The sequence below is a fragment of the Suricata suricatta genome, chromosome 7 (assembly GCF_006229205.1).
Source record: "Suricata suricatta isolate VVHF042 chromosome 7, meerkat_22Aug2017_6uvM2_HiC, whole genome shotgun sequence".
NCBI lineage: Eukaryota > Metazoa > Chordata > Mammalia > Carnivora > Herpestidae > Suricata > Suricata suricatta.
In genome coordinates this window covers 45,973,255-45,995,848 of record NC_043706.1, presented here as the reverse complement: position 1 = coordinate 45,995,848, position 22,594 = coordinate 45,973,255, and the positions used below count along the sequence as shown (strand labels likewise).

The 22,594-nt window shown below is 36.0% G+C and overlaps 1 protein-coding gene and 1 pseudogene across 3 annotated transcripts in view; one reads left to right on the top strand and one right to left on the bottom strand.

Annotated features, from left to right (window-relative positions):
• Nucleotides 1-680: 680 nt before the first annotated feature.
• Nucleotides 681-1,310, bottom strand: LOC115295240 (annotated as a pseudogene).
• A 6,820-nt stretch (nt 1,311-8,130) lies between these two features.
• Nucleotides 8,131-22,594, top strand: part of CRISP1 (cysteine rich secretory protein 1) — a 29,963-nt gene continuing 15,499 nt past the window's right edge. For 2 of the 3 annotated variants that reach the window (XM_029944822.1, XM_029944819.1), the window contains exons 1-3: nt 9,166-9,269; nt 15,446-15,513; nt 21,648-21,776. In XM_029944822.1, coding sequence (XP_029800682.1) covers nt 15,448-15,513; nt 21,648-21,776 — 195 coding nt within the window. In that variant the 5' untranslated portion in view covers nt 9,166-9,269; nt 15,446-15,447. Of the gene's footprint in view, nt 8,218-9,165; nt 9,270-15,445; nt 15,514-21,647; nt 21,777-22,594 lie in introns of those variants that run through there. The other variant, XM_029944820.1, reaches the window with a different exon arrangement.

The window sequence follows — 22,594 nt, the reverse complement described above, 5'->3', positions numbered from 1 at the left end:
TGGTTTTCCAGCAATGAAGAAATTAGGTAATTAAAAAAAAACAAAGAAATGTAAAACAGTTCTTTTCTTCTCTAACTATATAAATACACTGGCTTTAATATAAAATCACGTGTTAGAAGGAAGGGCCCATTTGTAAAGGTACTGAATTTTTCTCATGGGAAAATAGGACAGTGTCCATATATTAGTGCTTTAAAAAGTCCAGAGAGAGAGAGAGAGAGAGAAATTCAGGACTTCTTCTAGAGAAGTCTTCCAATTGTTCAACTATAATTATTTCTTCTAAGAAAACCAGGAGGCACACAGGATGGCTTTGTCCAACAAAAATCCAAAACACAACCTCTCTTATTTTATATATAGAAAATTTATGTATTAACCAATTTGGGAAAAAAAAAACAAAGTCCTGGTTGTAGGATTTCTCAAATTATTATTATTTTTTTCAAACTGGATTTGATTATGGAAGGGTGAGTATCTCGGGCTGCTGCTGATGTCATTGATTCCTCTGGGGACCTGGCAGGGTGGCTTGTGTTCCACTGGAAAGGTAAGAGGCACCTGCTTCTCCAGCAGGGAACTAAGAGATGAGAAGCCATATTCACCACAGGAAGAATTTCTTAAAATTTGAATATTTGGGTAACATGAACCAAGGCTGCCCCTGTGTGTTCCATTTCTGAAAGTCACACTTTAAGTTAAAAGTTCTGTTCTACAAATCTCCGTATATCAACAGATACGGTAGAATTTATATCATAGTATAATGGTATCTTCTGAAAAAGAAGAGAAAAGGCCAGTTCCTCATAGGAAGGGGGTTTTGCTGTTGTCTTGTTGGTATCTAAAATGTCAATGATCACAAACACTTCTGGCTTCTCTTCATTGTAGTCCTACGTTGCTGAGTGAGTTATTGCCTTCATTTCAGTTCCCTGAGGCTGCTTGGACAATGAAAACTCTTCTCCCCACCCACTTGACTGTAATTTGAAATGTCTGAACAATATGAAATACTGTTCAGGGTAAGAAGAATTCATCAGCACCTAACTTATAAAGCAGCTCATCCAAAAAGTTGAAACAGAAGAGATTGTTAAGTCATCCCTTTGGTTTTCTACTTCTAGTGTTTGGACAGGCTCCACAGTCCCAATATCTGTCATATCACCGAACATGGCCATTGCACATTGCTCAAATGCTTCTTCCAGAGTATCTCCCAATGCATGTAACTGGACATCTGCTGTATGATCCAAATACTTGTAATTCCCAAAGACTGGAGGATATGTGGCCTTCTGCTCTTCAGTCAAATTGTAATCTTGAATATCCTCTTCTTCGTGTACCATAATTGTGGCACTGTACACTCTCCAGAGTCCATTATTTTCAAGATTCTGGATTTTGAAGATATGGAAGTACTGATACTTGTGCTGTGTAACCCATATGGAACAGTCTGTCCCTTTGTCAGGCTTGGTGAAGGTTGAGGAAAGAGGGGTATCTGGGGAAGTACAAGGGAGTAATAAATAATTCTGTAAAGATCAAACAGCAAGAAGTGAATTAAGAAAGGGCTCAGATTTGTTTAATTTAAAAGGCAGAAAAACTAGAAGACTTTTTTTTTTTAATTTATGTTCAAAATCAAAAGTCATTACTCTTTGATGGTTATCATTTATGGTTTGAACTTTTCTGGCAGAACACAAACGATAAAATGCAATACTCCTGAGTATTTCCCATATCTTAAATTAATTGGGTTTATTTAAAAAATAATTTATATCACTGATCAGTAGTATTTGCTGTAAGAAACTATATAATTTTTTAGCTCTTATATTATTTGGAGTTTCCATGTTTATTTTTCAATAACTTCTAAAAATAATAAGATAATCTGTGATTGGTAGTAAAATGTGTACATTAGTTTCTGGTTTGCTAAAGCTCTATCATTGACTAGAAGTGTGTCCCCCTCATTCACTTATGTTTTTCCTAGCAAGACAACTTTGGGACTACAGGGAAATGCTAAAAATTCAACATGGCATATTGTTCCAGTAGAAAATTTGTGGAGCATATATTCCAACTTGTTTACTTTAAGAATAAGGAAACAAAAGTCTATCTGGGCTAATTCAGAGACAAGTCATAAATTAGGTATCTGCTGTGGCTATCAGTGTAACAGTCATTATGTTAGTGGCTCACATGAATTGTTTGGTTCATGGAAATGAAACTATTTAGAGAAATGAAGTTTGGAGATCAAGTGGTTTGCCAAATTTACATTTTGTCAACTGTGTCTACTAAGTTTTAAAGACAACTTTAAATCTTCCATCTACCATTACTATAATTTCATTACAGATAAAAAATTTTAACACCAACAGGATAAGCAAGACATGTTAGGGAAAAAAAAACTCTTATATTTAACATCACTTCTATGAAGACCTTAGTACATTGTCCTTACTTGTTTTCATTTTGCTGTTGAGTACTGTAAACTTCATCATGAAATATCATATGTCAGAGCACATATATTTAGGAATCATGTTACTTGGTGTATTCCCTACATAGAGAAAACAGCTTAACTAGAGTACATAGAAGTTTCAAGTTCATTGCTTTAGGATGCTCTCAAATTTCCATGGTACTCTAATTTCAGGTCATGTATCTCAATATGGATTAGCAACACTGTCTTACAGACCTCTCTTTGTTCTCATTACTTGTCTATCTCCTGAAGCCATGAAGTCATTGGAATGCAGTGTCCATTCTCAGAGGACAACTGTTTTGTTCACAACCATGTCTTCATCACTTGTACGCCACGTGGCACAGAACTGGCATCCAATCAGAGATTATTAAATGAATGATTGCATCATGTTGGAAGACACCAAATCCTGTTTTTATATGATAAAGACACCTGTATCATGTTTCCTTATTCATGGTATTTAATCATCATTCCAAACTAAACTTTCCTGTATTTTTCTTGATATGTTTCTTCTTTTAGGTTGTAGGCCTTCTAACGGATATTAGATTTATAGTAAGGATGATGATGAAAACTAATACTTGGTGCTTGAAACTCATCAAGATGCTTCAGATGCTCAGATGCATTAGAATAATTTAATCACTAGAGAAACCTTGACAGGTGGGTATTTTGATTACCTGTTTACAGAAATGAGGAAAATTGGAACATAGTGGAAAAGTGAGGGAAATTGGTTGTTAAATGGCAATGATTCTAGTGAGAAGCAGCTAAAGGATTCAAACCCGGGCATCTTCACTCCACAGTGTGCTTCTCAGCCACTCTATCCTACAGGATTTCACACCTGTGTCTGCTTCAGGAAACCCTTTAATTTCAGATTGAGCTACTGCCTGTAACTCTTTTCCCCAAATTTTTATTCTTTGGCAGAATTAGGCTCTTTTCCACATGGTTCTTAACACGCCTTACTGATTTCTGTCACTCACCTAGTAACCTTTCCAGCATCCTTTACCAACTCAACTGATAACCATATGCTAGTCCCTGTTCCACTTTAACAAGATACATCTGTATACAGCACAGTAAAAGAATGGATGTTGACATATGTTTTAGGCAAAGATGATTTTGTTGTTGGGAACCCAAACTAAAGTTTACACAAACTACCTTAAGCACACATTGGGAATTGATTTGAAGCAGAAAATAATTCCCTTTATAACTGAAGGGCAGGAAATGTGGCTGGGTATCACAAGGAACTAAAGTTGAGAAGTTAAAACACACATGTATTTGTATAATTGTCTATATATGAAGAATCTTTCTTGAACTTGGCTTCAGGTTGAGTTGGCCGAAGTCAGGAGTGTTTCTTCCCTCATCTCCCTCTAAGAAGGATTTTCATGAACTGCTTGTGTTCCTATACCCAAGGCCACAGCTCCCCGTAAGGAAACCCTTTTCCACATGGTTCTCTTTCTGAATTTCCAAGTTCTTATATCTCTACTTTCCCATCCTCCATTCATGCTAGGTATGATCGATTTGCTTACTATTCTGATTATTGCATTGTCAATAGTGATCTCCTTATCCCCTCTTCCCATACCTCCAGAAATTCTTTTTATTAAACTTTTTTCAAATTACCCTACTTGAGAATGCCTTCTGTTTTTGTTGGCCCCCTGACTGATACAATTAATGATATATAAATCTCCACAGTCATTTTTAGAAAGATTCGTATGATTTTGGCACTTTGCATTGTTTAGGAATTTTGGGGAAGGGTATGGATGGATTTTATTTATCTGTCTTTCCTCTGCCATTTAAGTTGCAGGCAAAATGTTTAAGCACTTTTACTTCTGAGAAAGAAGGGACAGACTTTTATACCTCTAGCTTCCTCCTAATATCTTCCTGAAAAACTGGAGGGAAATTACAAACCTTTAAGTTGAAGATAGAAAAACTGGATATAGAGTTAAAAAGGGGATAAAGTGAGAGGTTTATAACAATTACCTGCAAGGTGGCTCCAACAATTCTTGCCTCCTGGTTTGTTTGTTTGTTTGTTTGTTTGTTTGTTTTGAGATTTATAAAAGATATCTATCTATATAGATAACGATATAGATGATATAGATATAGATATATATACACACACACACATAGGTAGGTAGATAGATAGACATGAAGAATTGACTCACATGATTATGGAGGCTGAGAAGTCTCATAATCTGTCATCTGCAAGTCAGAAATTCGATAAAGCTGGTGGTGTAGTTCCAGTCTAAGTCTATAGACCTGAGATCCAGAAGTCCTGGTCATGTATGTCCCAGTTCGAGAGCAGAAGACTTGTGTCCCAGCTCACCAGTCACTTGCCTCCTGTTATTTATGTTCTTATGTGGTCTCCTTAACTTAATTAGGGCTAGTCTTTGAGACCAATAGGATACCATAGTGTATGACTTCCAAATCTATGTCATACAAGTTATTGTAGCTTTTTCCTATACTTTTGGATCACTAGTTAGGAGTAAAATAGCTGCCGTATTTTAAGAACTTTCAAGCATCCCTGTGGAGTGACCAATCAGAGAACAAATCAAGTTCCCCACCAACAGAACCAATCTGAAGCCTATGAATGAGTCAACTTGGAAGCAGTTAAGCCATCAGAAAGATAAATGCCTGTGGCCTGCAGATAATTGCATCTGACTACAAACAATGAGAAACTTTAAATTAAAACTGCTAGGTTAATCTGTTCCCAAATTCCTAACCCCTAGAAACTGTGAGATGTAGTATTTGTTTTAAGTCTCTTACTTTTGGGATAATTTGTTACAAAAAGTAAAAAACTAAAATAAACCTAAATAGAATAAGGTATACTGACTTTCGTTCCAGATTATGGAAATCAAAGGGACAGAATAAGTGACCCCAAAACGTGCCATTTTGTCCTGTGGTTTTGAACTGAAGGCAATTAAGACCCAACAGACTCAGGAAAATCTTTTCTCTCTCTAACTACCTAAAAGGATTTAGATAAGAAATCAATAGCAGGAAGAGAACTATTACCACAGATAAATTTTTGTGTCAGAAAGACTTATTTGCATGGGCAGGGCAAACATCCGGCTACCAAACATTTGTTCTTGTCATCTTCCTGTGAATTGTCTTCTTCCCCTTTGAAGTCCCAGACTCCTACACCCTTGTTAACCTCAACTGCCTAGAAGTCTCATACTTTTATGGGACTCTAGTACATATGAAATATGTTTTACTCTTGATAATATGTCTTATGTCAACATAATTATTAGACCAGTCAAGGATACTAGATGGGAAAAAGGGGAAAGTTTTCCACCCCCTACAGGAGCTATAAATTACAGGACAAGAGGAGGGGAAATTCAAAGGGCAGTGACATCCAGGAGATTTCTTAGAATCAAATTCAAAAAATTAATTTGGGGGCACGTGGGTGGCTCAGTCAGTTAAGCGACCCACTTCAGCTCAGGTCAGATCTCACGTTCGTGGGTTCAAGCCCCGCGTCAGGCTCTGTGCTGACAGCTAGCTCAGAGCCTGGAGCCTGCGTCCGGTTCTGTGTCTCCTTCTCTCTCTGCCCCTCCCCCTCTCATACTCTGTCTCTCTCTGTATCAAAAATAAATAAAACATTAAAAAATGTAAAAAAACCTTTATAAAAATTAATTTGACTTTATTTTGTGTGACAAATATTTGGATTTGACAGTATCTAGAGAATTTCAAAAGACTGGGCACAAGTTTCCAAGCAAGTCTAGAGCTGTTGAGGCCTTGCAACATAAAAGACTGAAGCATAAATACAATTTTTCTGAGTGATGTGAACAAGTGATTTGCCTCAAATGGGTCTTTAGTAGGTAAGAGTTCATCCATGGGGGAAGAGAAGAGAGACAAGATCTGGGGCCAATAGAAAATGGGAGCAAAGTCTTTGAATCAGAAATGCTGTGTGTTTGTGTGTGTGTGTGTGTGTGTGTGTGTGTGTGTGTGTGTGTGATGTGTGTGTTTATTGTGCAGCACAAAAGGCATACATGGGAGATATTATGAGGTTGACTCTTGCCCTCAGGATGTTACATCCATAATGTATGTATCTATTCTTGTACAATCATTTGCAAATCATATTGAACACATAGATCCATGTTTCTTCCTTTCCTGTGGTTATATGTTTATGCTTTCTAAGTAAATAATTGATTTTTTAAAGTTTTTTTTAATGCATATATTTGAACAAACATGATTGTGCTTACAAACACATTAGTCTTCATCTATCTCTTGAGGGTTTTCTGGGATAGCTCCAATTAAAAATATTCCATCATGTTGTTATATCATATGTTAGACCAATGTGTCTTGATTTTTTGTTTTAGAAAAAAAAGGCACTGCAGATTATCTCTTACTATGCTGAAAAGCTTAAACAGAAAAAGAACAATGTATGAAAATAGGAGAGATGTGAACAGAAGCAGCCAACTGGCATCCATGTTTGGGGCTCATATGCAAATCAAGTTATTCTTTGCTTTCCAACACTTCCCAAATTCCTTTAAAACCATATTTGAAGCTGGATAGCAACTCTATATGAAGACATCAGTGATATAAATACGGACAGCATTGTGTTGGGTAGAGCAATGCCAGGAATTGACAGGACCAGCAGATAAAACCAAAGCAATTAAGTTTCCATAAACACTTGACTTGGATTGAATCAACACTCTTCTTTATAAACAACAGTGTAGCAAGACATAAATGACAAATCATACATTTCCAATATATAAAACCATGCTCGTTTGATGAAGAAGCAGAATTCTTTTCCAGCTTTCTTTTTACAATATGAGAGAAAAAAGAGTGGCCCAGTAATTTGAGACTTTTACTTCAGAAATCATGTGAAATTTTCTGTCTGTAAAATGTTAAAAGATTTATAGATGAGTTGTGGTGTGGTTCCCGTTTAATACCATCTCCCATCAACAACAAAAATATTTGTATGGCTACAGTGAGTGATTTTTGAATATTTAGCCCTCCTTCCCTACAGGCTGTTTTCCAGGGATTCATTATGAACTATTTGGCAAGACTAGAAAATTCAGTCTCAAGAGCCTCTAATATCTTATTTTTTCATTTCATACTTTCTCACCCCAACACATAATACAAAACAAGCCATCACTATATACTTTTTACCTTATTTTGGTCTCTGAGATATTCCACTAATTTTCCTCAGGAAAGATCTGAGGAAGACATTCTCACTAAATAATAATGTCTTCTTCATAATGTATTCTTTCTTCCAGAGAACAAAGCAAAATCCAATGGGGGAGGTGGAGAGAAGAAAAAAGAAAATGATACTATAATAGGAAAAGATTGGATAAAATTGGCAGAGAGGGAAAGGGTAGGACCTGAAGTCCCTGGGTGGGGAAAAAGGTATATTTTGAAACAATGCTGGGAATAAACACAGCAAACCACTCCCCCAACCCCCCACCCCCCGCAAGCATAAGTTCCCTCTAAAGAATGTAACAGACACCACCTACTTTCTATCAGGTTTCTCTCAGGAGTTTAACAAAAGACCTGACTAAAAGTAAGTAGACCATAAAATCTATGACACACAAGGAAAGGTATGCCTGATTTAGTGGAAAGGAGCCAATCAGGAATGGACAATCCAACAAGAGGTGTCCAGCCAATAAGGGTAGAACCTAAGAAATAAGGGGGAAGAGAAAGAGGAGCTGACCAGAACCTTATAAAACAAGGACCTTACCAACGTCCTCGGACATTCACTTCTGAATGTCCCCTCTCTCTAAAGAGAGCTTTCATACTATTCTTCTTTTCTGATCTTATGCTCTAATAAACTTTTGCCTGCTGCTTATTTTATGTCTACATCTTCATTCTTCAAAGAGGTGAGACAGCAAATCCCAGGTATTGTGGTAAAAAAAAGTTCTGCAACAATACCAATATGTCATGTAGATAGATACTTCAATATAAATGGCTATTCACTCATATAAATGCACATTTCCCAATTTTTCAGAATAATAAATCAAAAACATATGATTACGCTTAGTTTCAGAGTATTCTTCCTCCTCTCATAGATGATTTCTGTCTGTGCCATCCTTCTTTGCTGTTAAAGTCCTATTTATTTATCATCCTCTAGCTCAGATAAAAGCTGGAGTACTTAATATTATACTATTTAGTATGTAATATAATACAATTTACAATATCCAGACTTTTCAGTTAGTTATTGCTACATAACTTCTGGGCAAATTTTTAATAGAATGCTTCCATATTGCAGGTGGATTTCTTTTTGAACAAGAATTTCCTGAGGAAAGCAGACTATTTATCTTTTAATTCCCAGAATCTCAAAGTGCCTGGCATGTATAGTGCAGCTGCCAAAAATGCACTCAATATGCTATAAATTAGACTTCAGACTTTGTGAGATTGTGCAGTTTATGTTTGGTCATTCTGTGTATTCTCAGTGTCTAAAAGACAGAATGTTTCCTAGTAATACCTCAATTAATATTTATTGAGGGATTTCATGTATGAATGTAATAAAGCTGATAAAATTCTTCCCTTATCTGGGCCATGGGGCTCCTTTCCATTTAAGTATCTGATTGTGGCTACCCTGAATCATGAAGCTAATCTATGCAATTCCTTTAACTTGCATGGAAAGTTTAAGCCGGGTGAGGTCCATTGATGATGTCACCTGGATTCTAAACTAGAAATGCCTCCACAATCATGATTTGCAATCTTCACAGTCTTTAGCTTTGTTCTGATCATTATGCACTCGTGCCCTTTGTCTGCTGTAAATTCTCGGATCTCTTGTAAGCATTTTCCTTGCACTCACTTCCTCATAGAGCAAATCTTCCCTGCAAAGTATTTAAAGGCAAGAACACACCTGTAGTCAATTATCTGGTTCTCATCAGGACACTGAATTTTACAAACTGTGCAAACTTGGGTAAGTTATATAATGTCTTTACGTGTCAGTTTACTTATTTGAAAAGTGGGGTTAATGACAAATGAGTACCTAATTCAAGTGTCATGATGTTAAATAAGAGATTATATGTAGTCTTATCTTAACACCATCCATTACAATCCAGAACGAAATGCTTATTATTTCCATGCTTTTAATAAGGGGATTAATACACTTAGACATAGCATACAAATGTAAGGTTATATTACTATTTCAGATCATTCTCATGAACTTCCTGTGGCAGTGCAACCAAGACACTATTTTTTATGGAGGGCCAATTACCATCTAGCTACATAGATCGTAAAGAATTGAGGTAGATATCTTTATTTCAGAAATTATATGACACAGTTGCCAAAATAACCGGTCGGTCATATTCAAAAGGCAGTGACCTCTGTCTCTGTGGTAATTGAAGGCAGGCTAGTTTCAAATTTTACCATAGGGAGTACAGGCATTTCATGGGTTGGATAAATCAGATACATATATATACTGAATCTGTTTTTGTGTTCCATTATATTACTTGGATTACTTTGGTCTCCATTGGAATTCTTTGTCTCCATTACTACAGCATTACAGTAAATCTTGATAACCGATGGTGTAAGTTCTCCAGCTTTGTCTTCAATGTTTTCATCAGTGTTGCATCAAGCTTCTGTAAAAAAATAGCTTCATGAATCATCAATTTGGGATGATTGAAATTTCTTATATAGGATCTCTCTTTTCTTCTCTCTTTCACTCACACATGCATAGACACCCATGAACCATAAAGTAAAAAAAAAAAAAAAAGACGGACATATTTAAAGTAAGAACTTTTGTTTAACAAAAGATACAATTAATATTTCAAAAATATTCCACAGACTAAGAGATTAGCAACACATACATTTGACAAATGCTTCATATAGAGGCTGCTTTTAGGTAAACGGGCTTGAGCAAGGGAATGTGGAAAGGGCTGTGGTGACCACCTGGCTGAATACAAACAGATCCATCAGGTGACCCACTTCAAAATATCCAAAGCCCTAACTAACCAAAAGGCTACTTACATCTAGGCACAAATAGCAATAAAGGGAAGATTCCATTCGTTGCCATACTTCCTCATCTTCCCCCTTTAAAAACAGTCCCCTCCCACTACGTCCTTGGAGACACCCTCTTTTCCACTGTCCTGTCTGCTGCTCCTTTATGGTGAATTCACTCAGTGAATTCTTTAACCACCAGCGCCATTGGCTTTGACCTGCACATCATCCCACATTTGGGGGTCCCCGTCTGATCAAGAGATACCTCATTTAGACACCACACTTCATATCAAGAACATAGAATTCCTACAAATCAATAATAATAATAATAACAATAACAGTAAAGACAGTCAACCTAATTATAACAGCAGGAAAATGTTTGACAGAGAATTCATGAAAATTGGTATCAAAGTGCATGATAAACATATAAAAAAGGTGTTCAATATCATTAGGAATTAGACAATTACAAATTAAAAGCTGTGGTAAACACCATTATAAAACATACTATTTTTTTCTTTAAAACCTGAGACTACCAAGTATGTATGAGGATATAAAGTTCATGAAAGTATAAAGGTATAAGTTTCTAAAACTCCTTTGGAAAATTATTTGATAGTACCTACTAAAAGAAAACATATATACCATATAACCCAATAATTTCACTCTTGAGTGTATATCTGCTTTTCCCAAAGTGAATAATAAAATGTTTATATAAGTTTTACTCATAATTGATCATTAATAGTAGAATGAATGGGTAAATAAATTGTATTGTCTGCACACAGCAGAATACTACACAGCTATTAACAAAATAATCTTTACATGCAACATGAATGAATCTCATAGGCATATTAAGGGGAAGAGGTTAAATACTACAAATGTATATTCTACCTATATGAACTTTCAAACTAACAGACTTAATCCACAGTTCTGGAAATCAGAATGGTTTTTACTCTTGGGACTTTCTGTTGAAAGAGGGGGTGAAGAATCCTCTTGTGTGCCAGAACTATTATACTTATTGATTTTGGTTGTGGTTACACAGGTACGTACATATTTACAAATTTATCAATCTGTATACTTAAAATTTATGTACTTTACCAAATGTAATATTTACCTTAGTATTTTTTAATTGACAAATTTACAGAGGCAAAAAAGATTAAAAAAGATTGATGATATATTCCTTTACAGACTTTGTTCCCCTGGCGTCTTTGGTTCAGACAAGGAAGGGCTTGTTAGTGTGAATGTTTTCTGGGAAGGTCATGGTCTAACCAAGTTAATATGTGAGAATGTATTCCCAAGACATCCTCGAAAGCCATAATCAATTCTCCTCAGTCTTTTTCTTCTACTAAATATTAACTTGCAAATATCCATGGTCTGCTCATTTTCTACTAGGAAAACTGAAATATAAGGAAAATAATTTAAATAATCAGTGTATCAAGTTTCTGGTATTATTTATCTGAAAATATATTAAGAGTTTGGGCTTAAAATTGTCCATTGCATATGAAATAATTGTACTAAGTAGGTTTAGATACTGAAAACAGTAAGATAATATTTCTGGAATATAATTCCTTGGTTAACATGACCTACTTGGCTCCTAGGTTTGCAGCTATCCAGGCAATAGGGAATCATTTAGATCATTCTGGAGGTTTAGCGCTGATCCAGGCCCAGAGATCAGTCTAGTGGATATGCCTCAATCTGGGTCCCCAGACCCTCTGACCCTGGACTCACTTATTTTTCCACCCCTACAACCTCTACTCTACCTCTGAGTCATGCTGTCCAGTTCTAACCTCTAACCTTTGTACAGGATTACTTCTGTAGGATTCCCTGTTTGCCCGAATCTCTGCCCATTGTCTGCTATTTCCAGCCTTTAGCTTGACCCTTGAACTCTATCTCTGAGGACTAACCCAGACCCCAAAATCTGTACTTCATAATAATTCTTGGATAACAGAGAATAATTCTGGATTCATTCCTTATTTGAAAATGCTTAATATATTACCAATGCCTGAGTATTAACCTTTACCTTCATGTTTGGATTCAGTTGCTCCAAGTGTATATTTGAGTTTGAAATAAAGGTATCCTCCTATTTTCCTTGTAGCTTCTGTTCTCTGAAGAGTTGAGTGTGCACAATTTACCTATTCATAAACTTCAAGCCCACACTTGGGCTCAAGGATCTGAGGGTTCTATTTTAGCACTTACCCTCCAGCTTAGTTGCTTTAACTTTGTCCTTCGTTTGCCCTTAACTATGCTAAGTAAACATAGTCAGACAAAGAAGAACAAGTAGAGTCGTAGATATAGAGAACAGACAAGTGGTTTCCGTAAGGGAGGTGGTTAGGGGCAGGTTGGGAGGGTGCAGTAGGTGAAAGGATTAAGAAGTACAAATTTCCAGCAAAAAATAAATAAATAATTCTTAGGAAATAAAGCATAGGGAATATATTTAATAATATTGTGTTAAGTTGGTAAGATGACAGGTGGTGATTTATTGTAGTGATCATTTTACAATGCATACAAATGGCAAATCACTATGTTGTACACTGAAACCAATATAATATTGTGTGTCAATTATATTTCAATAAATAAAGATTTTCAACACAGAGCCACTAGTTATTAATAAGTTATATGCTAATGAAAAAAAATCAAAGCTCTTTGGAGGAGCCAAAAATGCTAAGATAACCGTAATCTCCATTGACACTAATTGTGCTGTAATCAGTCTCAGGAGTCACCATAGTTACCTTGTGATTGCTTCCAGTTCTTGAATGGGGTACAAATCCTGGCATTAAATGATCACTACACAGTGTTGTATCAAATTCCTTATGCATATTATATTACAGAACAATAATTTTTTGTATTTTCTATTTATTTCCCTTTTATGACAGAAGAAATATATTATATTAATATGTAAAATAACCAGGTGGTATTTATGCATTTACAATAATGTGGGTAATATTGTATATTTTCAAAGTCCTTCTATAAGAATTAATTAGTATCCATTTATAAAATATGGTATGTTCTTGGATTATGTGTGCAATAAGCAGACTGCAGTGTTCTGAAAAAAAAAAATAGTAATTAAACTCTAAAGAGCTGATTGTGTTATATAGCCCTGATATGCCATCTGCATCTCCAACATACTGGATTTCATTCTAAACAAAAAGAAGTTGATTTTCAGAGAACTTGTGTATTTGCCAGCATCATAGATAATAAGAGAGCCTGGGATAAAATGCTAGTATTTTAACTCCAGGATCAGTATGAGTTTTATTTTATCACACTATAGTGAATTGACAGGTGTGTGTGTGTGTGTGTGTGTGTGTGTGTGTGTGTGTGTCTGCATGGGTATGTGTGTGTGAATTAGCCAATTATTTCAACTATACAAAAATTAATTCATTTATTAAATATTTATTAAATACTATTATATATCAAGTACACTTAGAAATAAAATTAGATTTATGTCATCTTAAAAAAAATTCCAAAGATTTCAATTGATTTCAATTTTGGAGCACAAATCCTATGATAACTCATAAACAAAAGTCCTAAAAATGGCTTGGTGCTTGTTTTAAAATATACATAAATAATATTAGTAATAACAATAATAAAGTACGGTATATTAAATAGGATACAATATTTTGTGTAAATTATTTATGAGGAAATCGAAGTACTATATTTGTATATAATGAAAAAATACTTGAAAGACAAAATGTAAATTGTTAATCCCAGTTTATTGGTATGAATCTGGTAATTTGTTTTTAATTTCTTAAACTTTTTATAACTGTTTTTGTGGTATAATTAGGGTACATCTTAGTGTATACTGAAGAAAACATCAGAGCAATTAAGATCTTGAGCATACACACCACCACCCCAAAATTCCCCTCAAAAAATGCAACAACAGTTATAGATTACTTCATAATGGGGACCAACTTGAATAATAACACTTCAGTGTATAAATATTAATGCATATAATGTGTATATATAAATGTATACATATATTAATGTGTATATATCAACCTATTATATTGCAGAAACTCTTTTTATTTTATTTTTTCTTCAGTTAACTCAGGAGTAATATATTTTACTGGATGTTTTAAAGATTATGTAAAAAGTTATTTACAGAATTCCCCTCATATCGTATCATCAGGAGAAGGTTGAAAGCAATGGCCAATCATATCATGTGTACAATTCTGCACAAATCATTTAACCTATTTTTTGAAAGTTTTCTTTAAATTGAGAAGCAAACTGTTAGCATTTTCTGCTTTTGACCCAGTAGGATGGTTTCAGAAATAAGGTTGGCAGTAATTAAAACCAAATTTAATAACATACATGTAATAAATTTAATAACCCAGAGTCAGCTACCATATCAAACAGAAATAAAGAAAAGGGTATATTAGTTCTGATTTGCCTGACGATTCTCAGCGGAATGATCATACACACAGAATATTTCTAAGTCATGTGTATAAACTACTGGTATAATGATCACATGTCTTCCCTATGGGCAATAGAGAATTCAAAAATAATCTTGTTGTATTTTTTTTACTATATTCCTGTTGCTACTGTAACAAGTTATTATAAACGTAGTGTCTGAAAACAATGCAAATGTATTGTCTTATAGTTCAGGAGGTCAAAAGTCCAAGGGGTCTCACTAGGTGGGCTAAATGAAGATTCGATGAGGAAGCACAGGGGAGAATCCATTTCCTTGCCTTTTCTTACTTCCAGAGGTTGCCCACATTCTTTAGCTCATGGTCTCTTCTAACTTTAAAGTTAGCAATGTGTGGGTCCAGTCTATCTCATGATCCATCACTAACATTGATTCCTTCTTCCACATTTAAGTTCCCTAATGAGCTTACACAGATAGTCCAAAATAATCTCCTTACTTTAAAGTCAGCTGATTAGCAATTTGAATCCCATCTTCTACCTTAATTCTCTTAAGGTAACAGAATTTGAATGCAACAGATTCAAAGGTTCAGAGAATTAAGACACCAACTCTATCATGCTTCAAATCCCAATTCTGTCCTCCTCTGTTGGTTCCATTGACTAACATATTCAACTTTGTTCTGATCCTACAGGTCTCTTTTTGCAGGAAATGCAAATATATTGCAAGAGCGGTTTGAAAAAAAGGCTTTATTATAACATTATTCCAGGAGTTGACAATAAAGTAAATTTATGTTTTCTTTGCAGGGATGACAATGAAACACTTCTTGTATTTGGCTGCCGCTGCTGCTTTCCTGCCTATTTTGACTATAAGAGTATGTGAAGACTGCATGTTTCATAATTACTTCCCAGGAAAGGATAAGAGCCCCTCTTGTAGAACTCATTTTGTTATAGACATTGTTGTGAGGATGCTATGTCCATTACTCACCTCTGTCTCAGCATAGGCTCTAGTAGGCAAGTACCATTCTTAATTTCATTGTGCAGTGAAAAGAACCAAAGCAGAAGGAGGTAAAGTCATGTGGCCAATGCCAGATAACTGGGAGGTGGCAGAGATTGAAAGTAAATCTAATCAGTTTGGTTCCATGGGCTCATGATAACTTCATATAGAGCCCCTCTGAGAATGTAGAACATATAATCTATCCATGCATTTTCTATGACTAAATCGGGAAAAATAGTTTGGAATGTTTTTAACACAGAAAAAGTAAGTATTTCAATATCCCAATTGAACTATCTGACTTGTGACTATAACAAGAATTAAACACATCAAAATTAAACATAAAATGAAAAATGTGAACAGCAAGGAGAGAAGTTTTAGAAACTATCATCAATGGAGTCAGTATGTGAGGTCTGCATCTTACTACTTATTAAGGGCAATAACTTCAACAATAACAAAATAAAAACAAAACATTCAATGGTATAAAGAATAAGGTATGATCACTCAATAATATGTATCTTTATCTAGCCTCAATGATATTTTAAAAATTACACTTTAATGTACCCAAAATATTCATATGATGAGCACACAGATGAGTGATTTCTATCATTTTAGTTACTAGATAGAAGTCAAGAGTCAAAGGCATTTAATTTTATAAATGAAAAAATCCTATGTGCAACATATTATTGGGGTGCTGATTCGGGTCTTACTATTCACACCTCTTCACGCAGAGAAACCAGGTAGAGAGCTCTTGTCTAATACTCAATACTGCTCCAGTAAGTTGGAAGTCGAGTCTTAAAGAAGAGTTCTCCTTCCTTCTCTTTGATTATCTTCCCATTTTACTTCCCCAGGGTGGAGGGGGGATCTTCACACTTCAAAGTAAGGAAAATCTAAACATAGTCTCCATCAGAGCAAAAGAAGAAAGGCAGCAAGAAAGTTACTTTTGCCTTTAAAACATAGTCTAGGTTGGTCTAATCTAGGTCACTAGGTCATTTAGCTCATGTTCTAGGAGACAACCTGCCCCAGGCTCGCATGTGAAAGAAGGAATCTGTATCACAGTTAAAAGCCCAGATCAAAAAGTAGGTAAGTAGAACCCCTTTCTGTCAAGGAAACCAGGGCCTGGTCCATTCACTGCCCAAGAGTACAAAGGAAAAATATGAAAGGGATGAAGGCATTGATAAAACAACATGCATCCATTCTATAGACAGATAATTATTAGATATTTGCATGCAATTTTACAGAAAATTAATTAAGGGTTAAGATTGTTTAAAGTATATTTATTTATTTTGAGAGAGAGAGAGAGAGAGAGAGAGAGAGAGAACAAACACAGGGAGAGAGAGAATCCCAAGCAAATTCCACCCTGACTCAGAGCTCAAACTCATGAACCGTGAGATCATGACCTGAGTCAAAATCAAGACTAGGATGTTTAACCTACTTAGAAACCCAGGCACCCCAAGGCTGAAGAATTTTAAATGAAACCAACAACATAAAACAAATTAAGCCCCAAACACAAATTCATTACATAAAATTTAAACATTCAGTCTAGTTGAAGAAAATGACTAACTGTTCCTATTTGTCCAATAAAAATAAACAGTATAATATATTCTATTTTTAGACTCCAAGTAGAGACCAAATACACTAACTACCAGGCTTGAATCTTATTTTAAACTCCCCTTCAGTGTTAGAGTTTACTGGGACAGTAGACATCTGCTTGGACAGAAATCACTTTTTGCTGAGATACAGAGTTTTCTGTGAGACTCTAGTAGATGTTACATAAAAAGATCTTTGAAAGTACAGGTAATTGTGATCAGGTAATAAAGAGATCTGATATTGTTTGAGGTAATTAGAAACTTCTCTTATAATGAGGCCATGGCAGACCTGAGATCCGAAGTGTAAACTGGCATCACTTAGTAGAGCCAGCCAAAAAGAGAATACGAACAAAGAGACAGACTTGGACAAATATTTGGAAGCAAAACAGAAACTGGCACATTACAATAATTATAAAACCACTGAGACCAAAGCAGATAAAAGTTGGGAAGCATGTCTTAAATAGAGGCTGAAAAGTCAGCAGGATCTTCATAAGCCTTGTAAAAAATTGTTTGAACAGCTTAACAGAAAAGAGACTCCATTGTGTCAGTGTTATGAAATATTTACACTGGTAGATGCCTGGAGAATGGATTATGAAAGACTAGACAGAGGGGTTAGAAGTAGGGTGTAGAGGTGATGGGGTGTCTTTGAAGGCTGAGAGACCAGTAGGGAGCCAGGCTATAGCCATAGTCAGTCCAGGTGAGGAAAGAGACGTCTGAGAGGTAGGAGAAAAATGAAGAGAAGGTGTTGTCCCTCACATGGAGAGAACGACTATTTCTACACTGAGAGCTTAGTGGAGGAGTTAGTGGCCAATCGATCAAGTAGAATGAAGACATTAAAAGAATATTGAACTTATAAATTAAGCTTGTTGGTGCCCTTAATAATTGTTTCAAAGCAAAGTATCTTAACTTTGTCAGAACTACTGGCATTTTATATGGAATAATATTTTGTCGTGAAAGTTTGTCCTGAGCCTTTCAGAATATTTAGCAAAATCACTGACCTCTATCTACAAAATGGCAGAGTACTCACCCCAACCCAGTCATGACAACCAGAAATTTCTCCAGACATTATTTAATGCCTGTGAAAGGAACAGGGGCTTGAGATGGGGTATATTACTAAACCTTTGTTTTAGTGGAATAAATAGGGGAAGGGTGAATACATACTATATTACTGGAGGGTGGGAAATTATAGACAGCCAGTATGGGCGGTCTTTTTCAGAAATTATGATAAGGAAGGAAAGTAGAAAGTGCAGTGATTGAGTGGGTAAGTGGAATAAATGCAAAGTTTTGTTTGTTTAAGTTACAAGCAACATGATCATAAGTAAATGCCAATGGGAAGGACCAAGACAAAAGAATGGTTGAAGATACACTGGAAAGATAATGAATAATGTGAGATTTGAGGAATGATCTTTATATCCCTGATGACTAATGAGGTTAAGTACATTTTCATATACCCCATTGGCCATTTATAAGTCTTTTTTGAAAAAAATGTCTGTTAAGTTCCTTTGTGTGTTTTTTAGTCAGATTATTTGTTTTGATTTTGCTTTGGGGTTATATGAGTTTCTTATACATTTTGGATATTATCCTCCTATCAGGTATATAGCTTGAAATATTTTCTCCCATTCATTAAGTTTCCTTCTCATTTTGTTTATTGTTTCCTTTGCTGTGCAGAAGCTTTTCCGTTTGATATAATCCCACTTGTCTATTTTTTCTTATATTGTCTATGCTCGCCAAGACCAGTGTCAAGGAAATTTACACTTATGTTTTCTTCTAGGAGTTTTATGATTTCAGGTCTTACATTTAAGTCTTTAACCTATTTTGAGTTGATTTTTATGTATGGTATAACATAAGAATCTAATTTCATTCTTTTGCATGTGGATATCCAGTTTTAAATTTGCCAGGAGGGTAAGCCTTATGTTACATGTTTTTACAACATACACAAAATAATAACAATAGTTATACTAAAGGGGGCAGGGAGAAACTTTGAGAGGTGATTGATCTGTATGATCTTTGTTTTTTTTTTATTTGTTTATGGTCTTGATGGTTTCATAAGTGTATACTTAGCCAAACTCTTTGAATTGTATACATTAAACATGTGCAAGGTTCTACATGTCAATTATACCTCAATAAAATAGTTAACAACAACAACAACAAGAAAGAATGATCTGTTCAGTAGTACCACAAAAGATAAGGGGAAAAGAATGAGAACAGATCCAGGCAGATTGGTAGACTGGCCAAGAGAAGCTAAAATAGCCGTCATTAGATATTGTCTCTTTACTGAGGAAACTAGGACATATCACAATCTACTGAGACAAGTAAATGTTATTGAGGTAAATTGCACAAGTTCTACAATAACATTATGCAACAAGACAAAGTGAGTTAGCCAGGTAAATTAGTAGAATTGAGAAAAATTAACGAACGTTTTGAGATTAGACATCCTGATTTGGGATGATACCAATATCTGTGATTTTGTGGGATATTTTTCTGCTGGTTCTCATCTGACTCTATGCAGGCAGAGAAATTTTTGGTCCTATCCAAAGTGGGGGGTGTTCCTAAATGGTGATTGGCAGGCTAAGGATTTGATATTTTAGCAAGAGAGTTGTTGAAATAAGAGTACCTGAGTAGGAAAGAAAGAAAATTCAAGAGAGGGAAAATAGAGAAAATGAAGAATGATCTAGAAGGCTAGAGTGTGTTGAAAATAGAGTGATTGGCCTTAGCAACTTGGAAGAGCAGGAACTCCTGATCAGGCAGGGTAAAGTTTGACCAGGTGATTTGGGAGGTATGGCATTTCACAGTGATTATGAGATATAAATTGTGATCGTCATGGTGGAGACTAAAGACACTTGGAGGAGAGGTCTCAGAGAAGAAGAATTCAAGGGGCCTGAGATATCAGGTGGTTGAAGTCATCCATGTGAATGCTGAAGTCCTTTAAGCTGACTACAGAAATTGGGGTGGGCAGGATGAACTTGTTTCGGGAGACCCAATTTCTGCGCATGAGAGGAAGTAACAGGGAAACTGTCATAGGAGAGTAAATGTCCAGTGATGAGGTGGTAGAGCATTATGTCATGAGTTTCAGTGGAGCTGAGTTCAGAGGAGCAAAGAGAGTTTAGTCCCAGAAATGGTAGAGGGATTCTGGGGGCTTCCCTGACCTCTCCTGCAGTCTAGACCAGAGTTACCTGCAGTATAAAGGAAAATAGCACCACAGGAATGTGATTTTGAGGAAATGATGTCCACAGGGGACAGTCTTTAGAGGGGCCTTCCAGATTCCATATCTTTGCCTTTTCCCCATACCCATTTCATGTTGGCATAAAGTAAATGGCAATAACTACTCAATTTGAGCAAAGTATGGTGTTGAATCTTATCTGTTCAAAGACTCTGCTGATAGCTCTGTGGTAGCTGATGAATATATAGATACTACCCAAATTATACTACATAGATTTTGTCACTTTTTTAAACAAAAGGTATGAATGCATGTTATACAGAACACACACATGAAAGAAGCTGCTCTTTATAGCAGTTAATGCTAACCTAAAATATTTTTTTAATTTTTAAGACTTGTTTATTTATTTATTTTTGAGAGAGAGAGTGCATGAGTGGGGTAGGGGTGGAGGGAAAGGGAGAGAGAGAATCCCAAACAGGCCTCACGCCATCAGTACAGAGCCAGACGCAGTCCTTGATCCCACGAACCTGTGAGATCCATCATGACCTGAGTTACATCAAGAACCAAATGCTTAACTGACTAAGCCCCTCAGGTGCTCCAGTGCTAACACAAAATATTAAGGCCATTTACTTTTCTTCTTAGCTGAAGGATAAAAGGTAAACAGCTGAAAAGAACAGGCAGAAATTCTAGATTGTAGCTGACTTGCATTCTATTTTATATGTACACATACAGATGTAAATATTAATGCTTTTTTCACATGCATTAGATAAAAATGTAGAATCTGAGTTGAAGGCACTGGAGGCTTTGTATTCAATAATGAAACTCTTAGATTAGACACATCCTTAAAATTGTATTCAAATGCAAGTGATTTCTTTGGGAAAGAAAACATAGTAAATGGGGTGGGGAAGGAGCCAAAGAAGGGAAGTTAGTCAGTAAAGGTGTGATATCAAGATGTCTTTCACTGTGGTTCATATTGCCTGATAAAAAGTGATTTAACATGGCCCAAAGTACCAATCATAAATTGAAAAAAAAAAAAAAGAATCACAGACCATTCAGTACATTATGCTAGATGACATTCAGAAACCCACAGAACTTGCCGGGGAGAAATGGAAACTAATCTTCTGAGCTATTGTAAATTTTAAAATGCTGTAGATCGTGCTTTATTCAATATAAACCACAAATCCATACTGCTCTAGGTCTGCCTGTGAAATATTATACAAGACGAATTACACAGAGGAATGACACTAATTAATAGCTTTCTGGTAACAGGCAAAACCTGCTCCCGTTCCATACGACACACTGCTCACTGAACTGGCAACCGTCCAAGAAGAAATCGTTACTGTACATAACAGCCTCAGGAGAGGGGTAATTCCATCAGCCAGCAACATGCTGAAGATGGTAAGATTAATTAAGCAGCAGCTACGATGTTTTCAGTAGTAGTAATAGTGTTTACTGGGTTTTTAAGTTCTATTCATTTTCAATATACTAAAAGTTTGGTCTTCCCAAGCAAAACTTTGACCTAGCAGCAAAGAAACAGAGGCACAGCGGAGGTAAGTAACTTTCCCCAAATCAGTTATTGTTTGTTTGTTTGTTTCTTTTTTATTAAAAAAAAATTTAATGTTTATTTTTGACAGAGAAAGAGACAGAGCAAGAGTGGGGGAGGGGCAAAGAGAGAGGGAGACACAGAATCCGAAGCAAGCTCTAGGCTCTGACCTGTCAGCACAGAGCCCAAGGCAGGGCTTGAACTCACAAACTGTGAGATTGTGACCTGAACCAAAGTCGGACGCTAAATCAACTGAGCCATCCAGGCACCTCTGTTTGTTTGTGTTTTAAAGTTTATTTATTTATTTTGAGAAAGAGAGCAAGTGCAAGCAGGGCAGGGCAGAGAGAGAGGGAGACAGAATCCCAAACAGGCTCCTGTCAGCATGGAGCCTGATGTGGGGCTGGAACTCACAAACCATGAGATTATGATCTGAGCCAAGATCGAGAGTCAGACGCTTAACCAACTGGGCTATCAGGTGCCCTCTTCCACAATCATATAGTTATTAAATGGCAGAGCAACAATTCCATCGCAGACAGTCTAGCTCCAGTCATCGTACACCCTGGAACAGTGCTGCATAAACTTGAGTGTGCTAAGAATTACGTGAAGACCTCAGGAAGGCAGAGATTCCTGCGCCCCGCTGTCTGAGATCCTGATCTGGGGAAGCCTGGGGTGG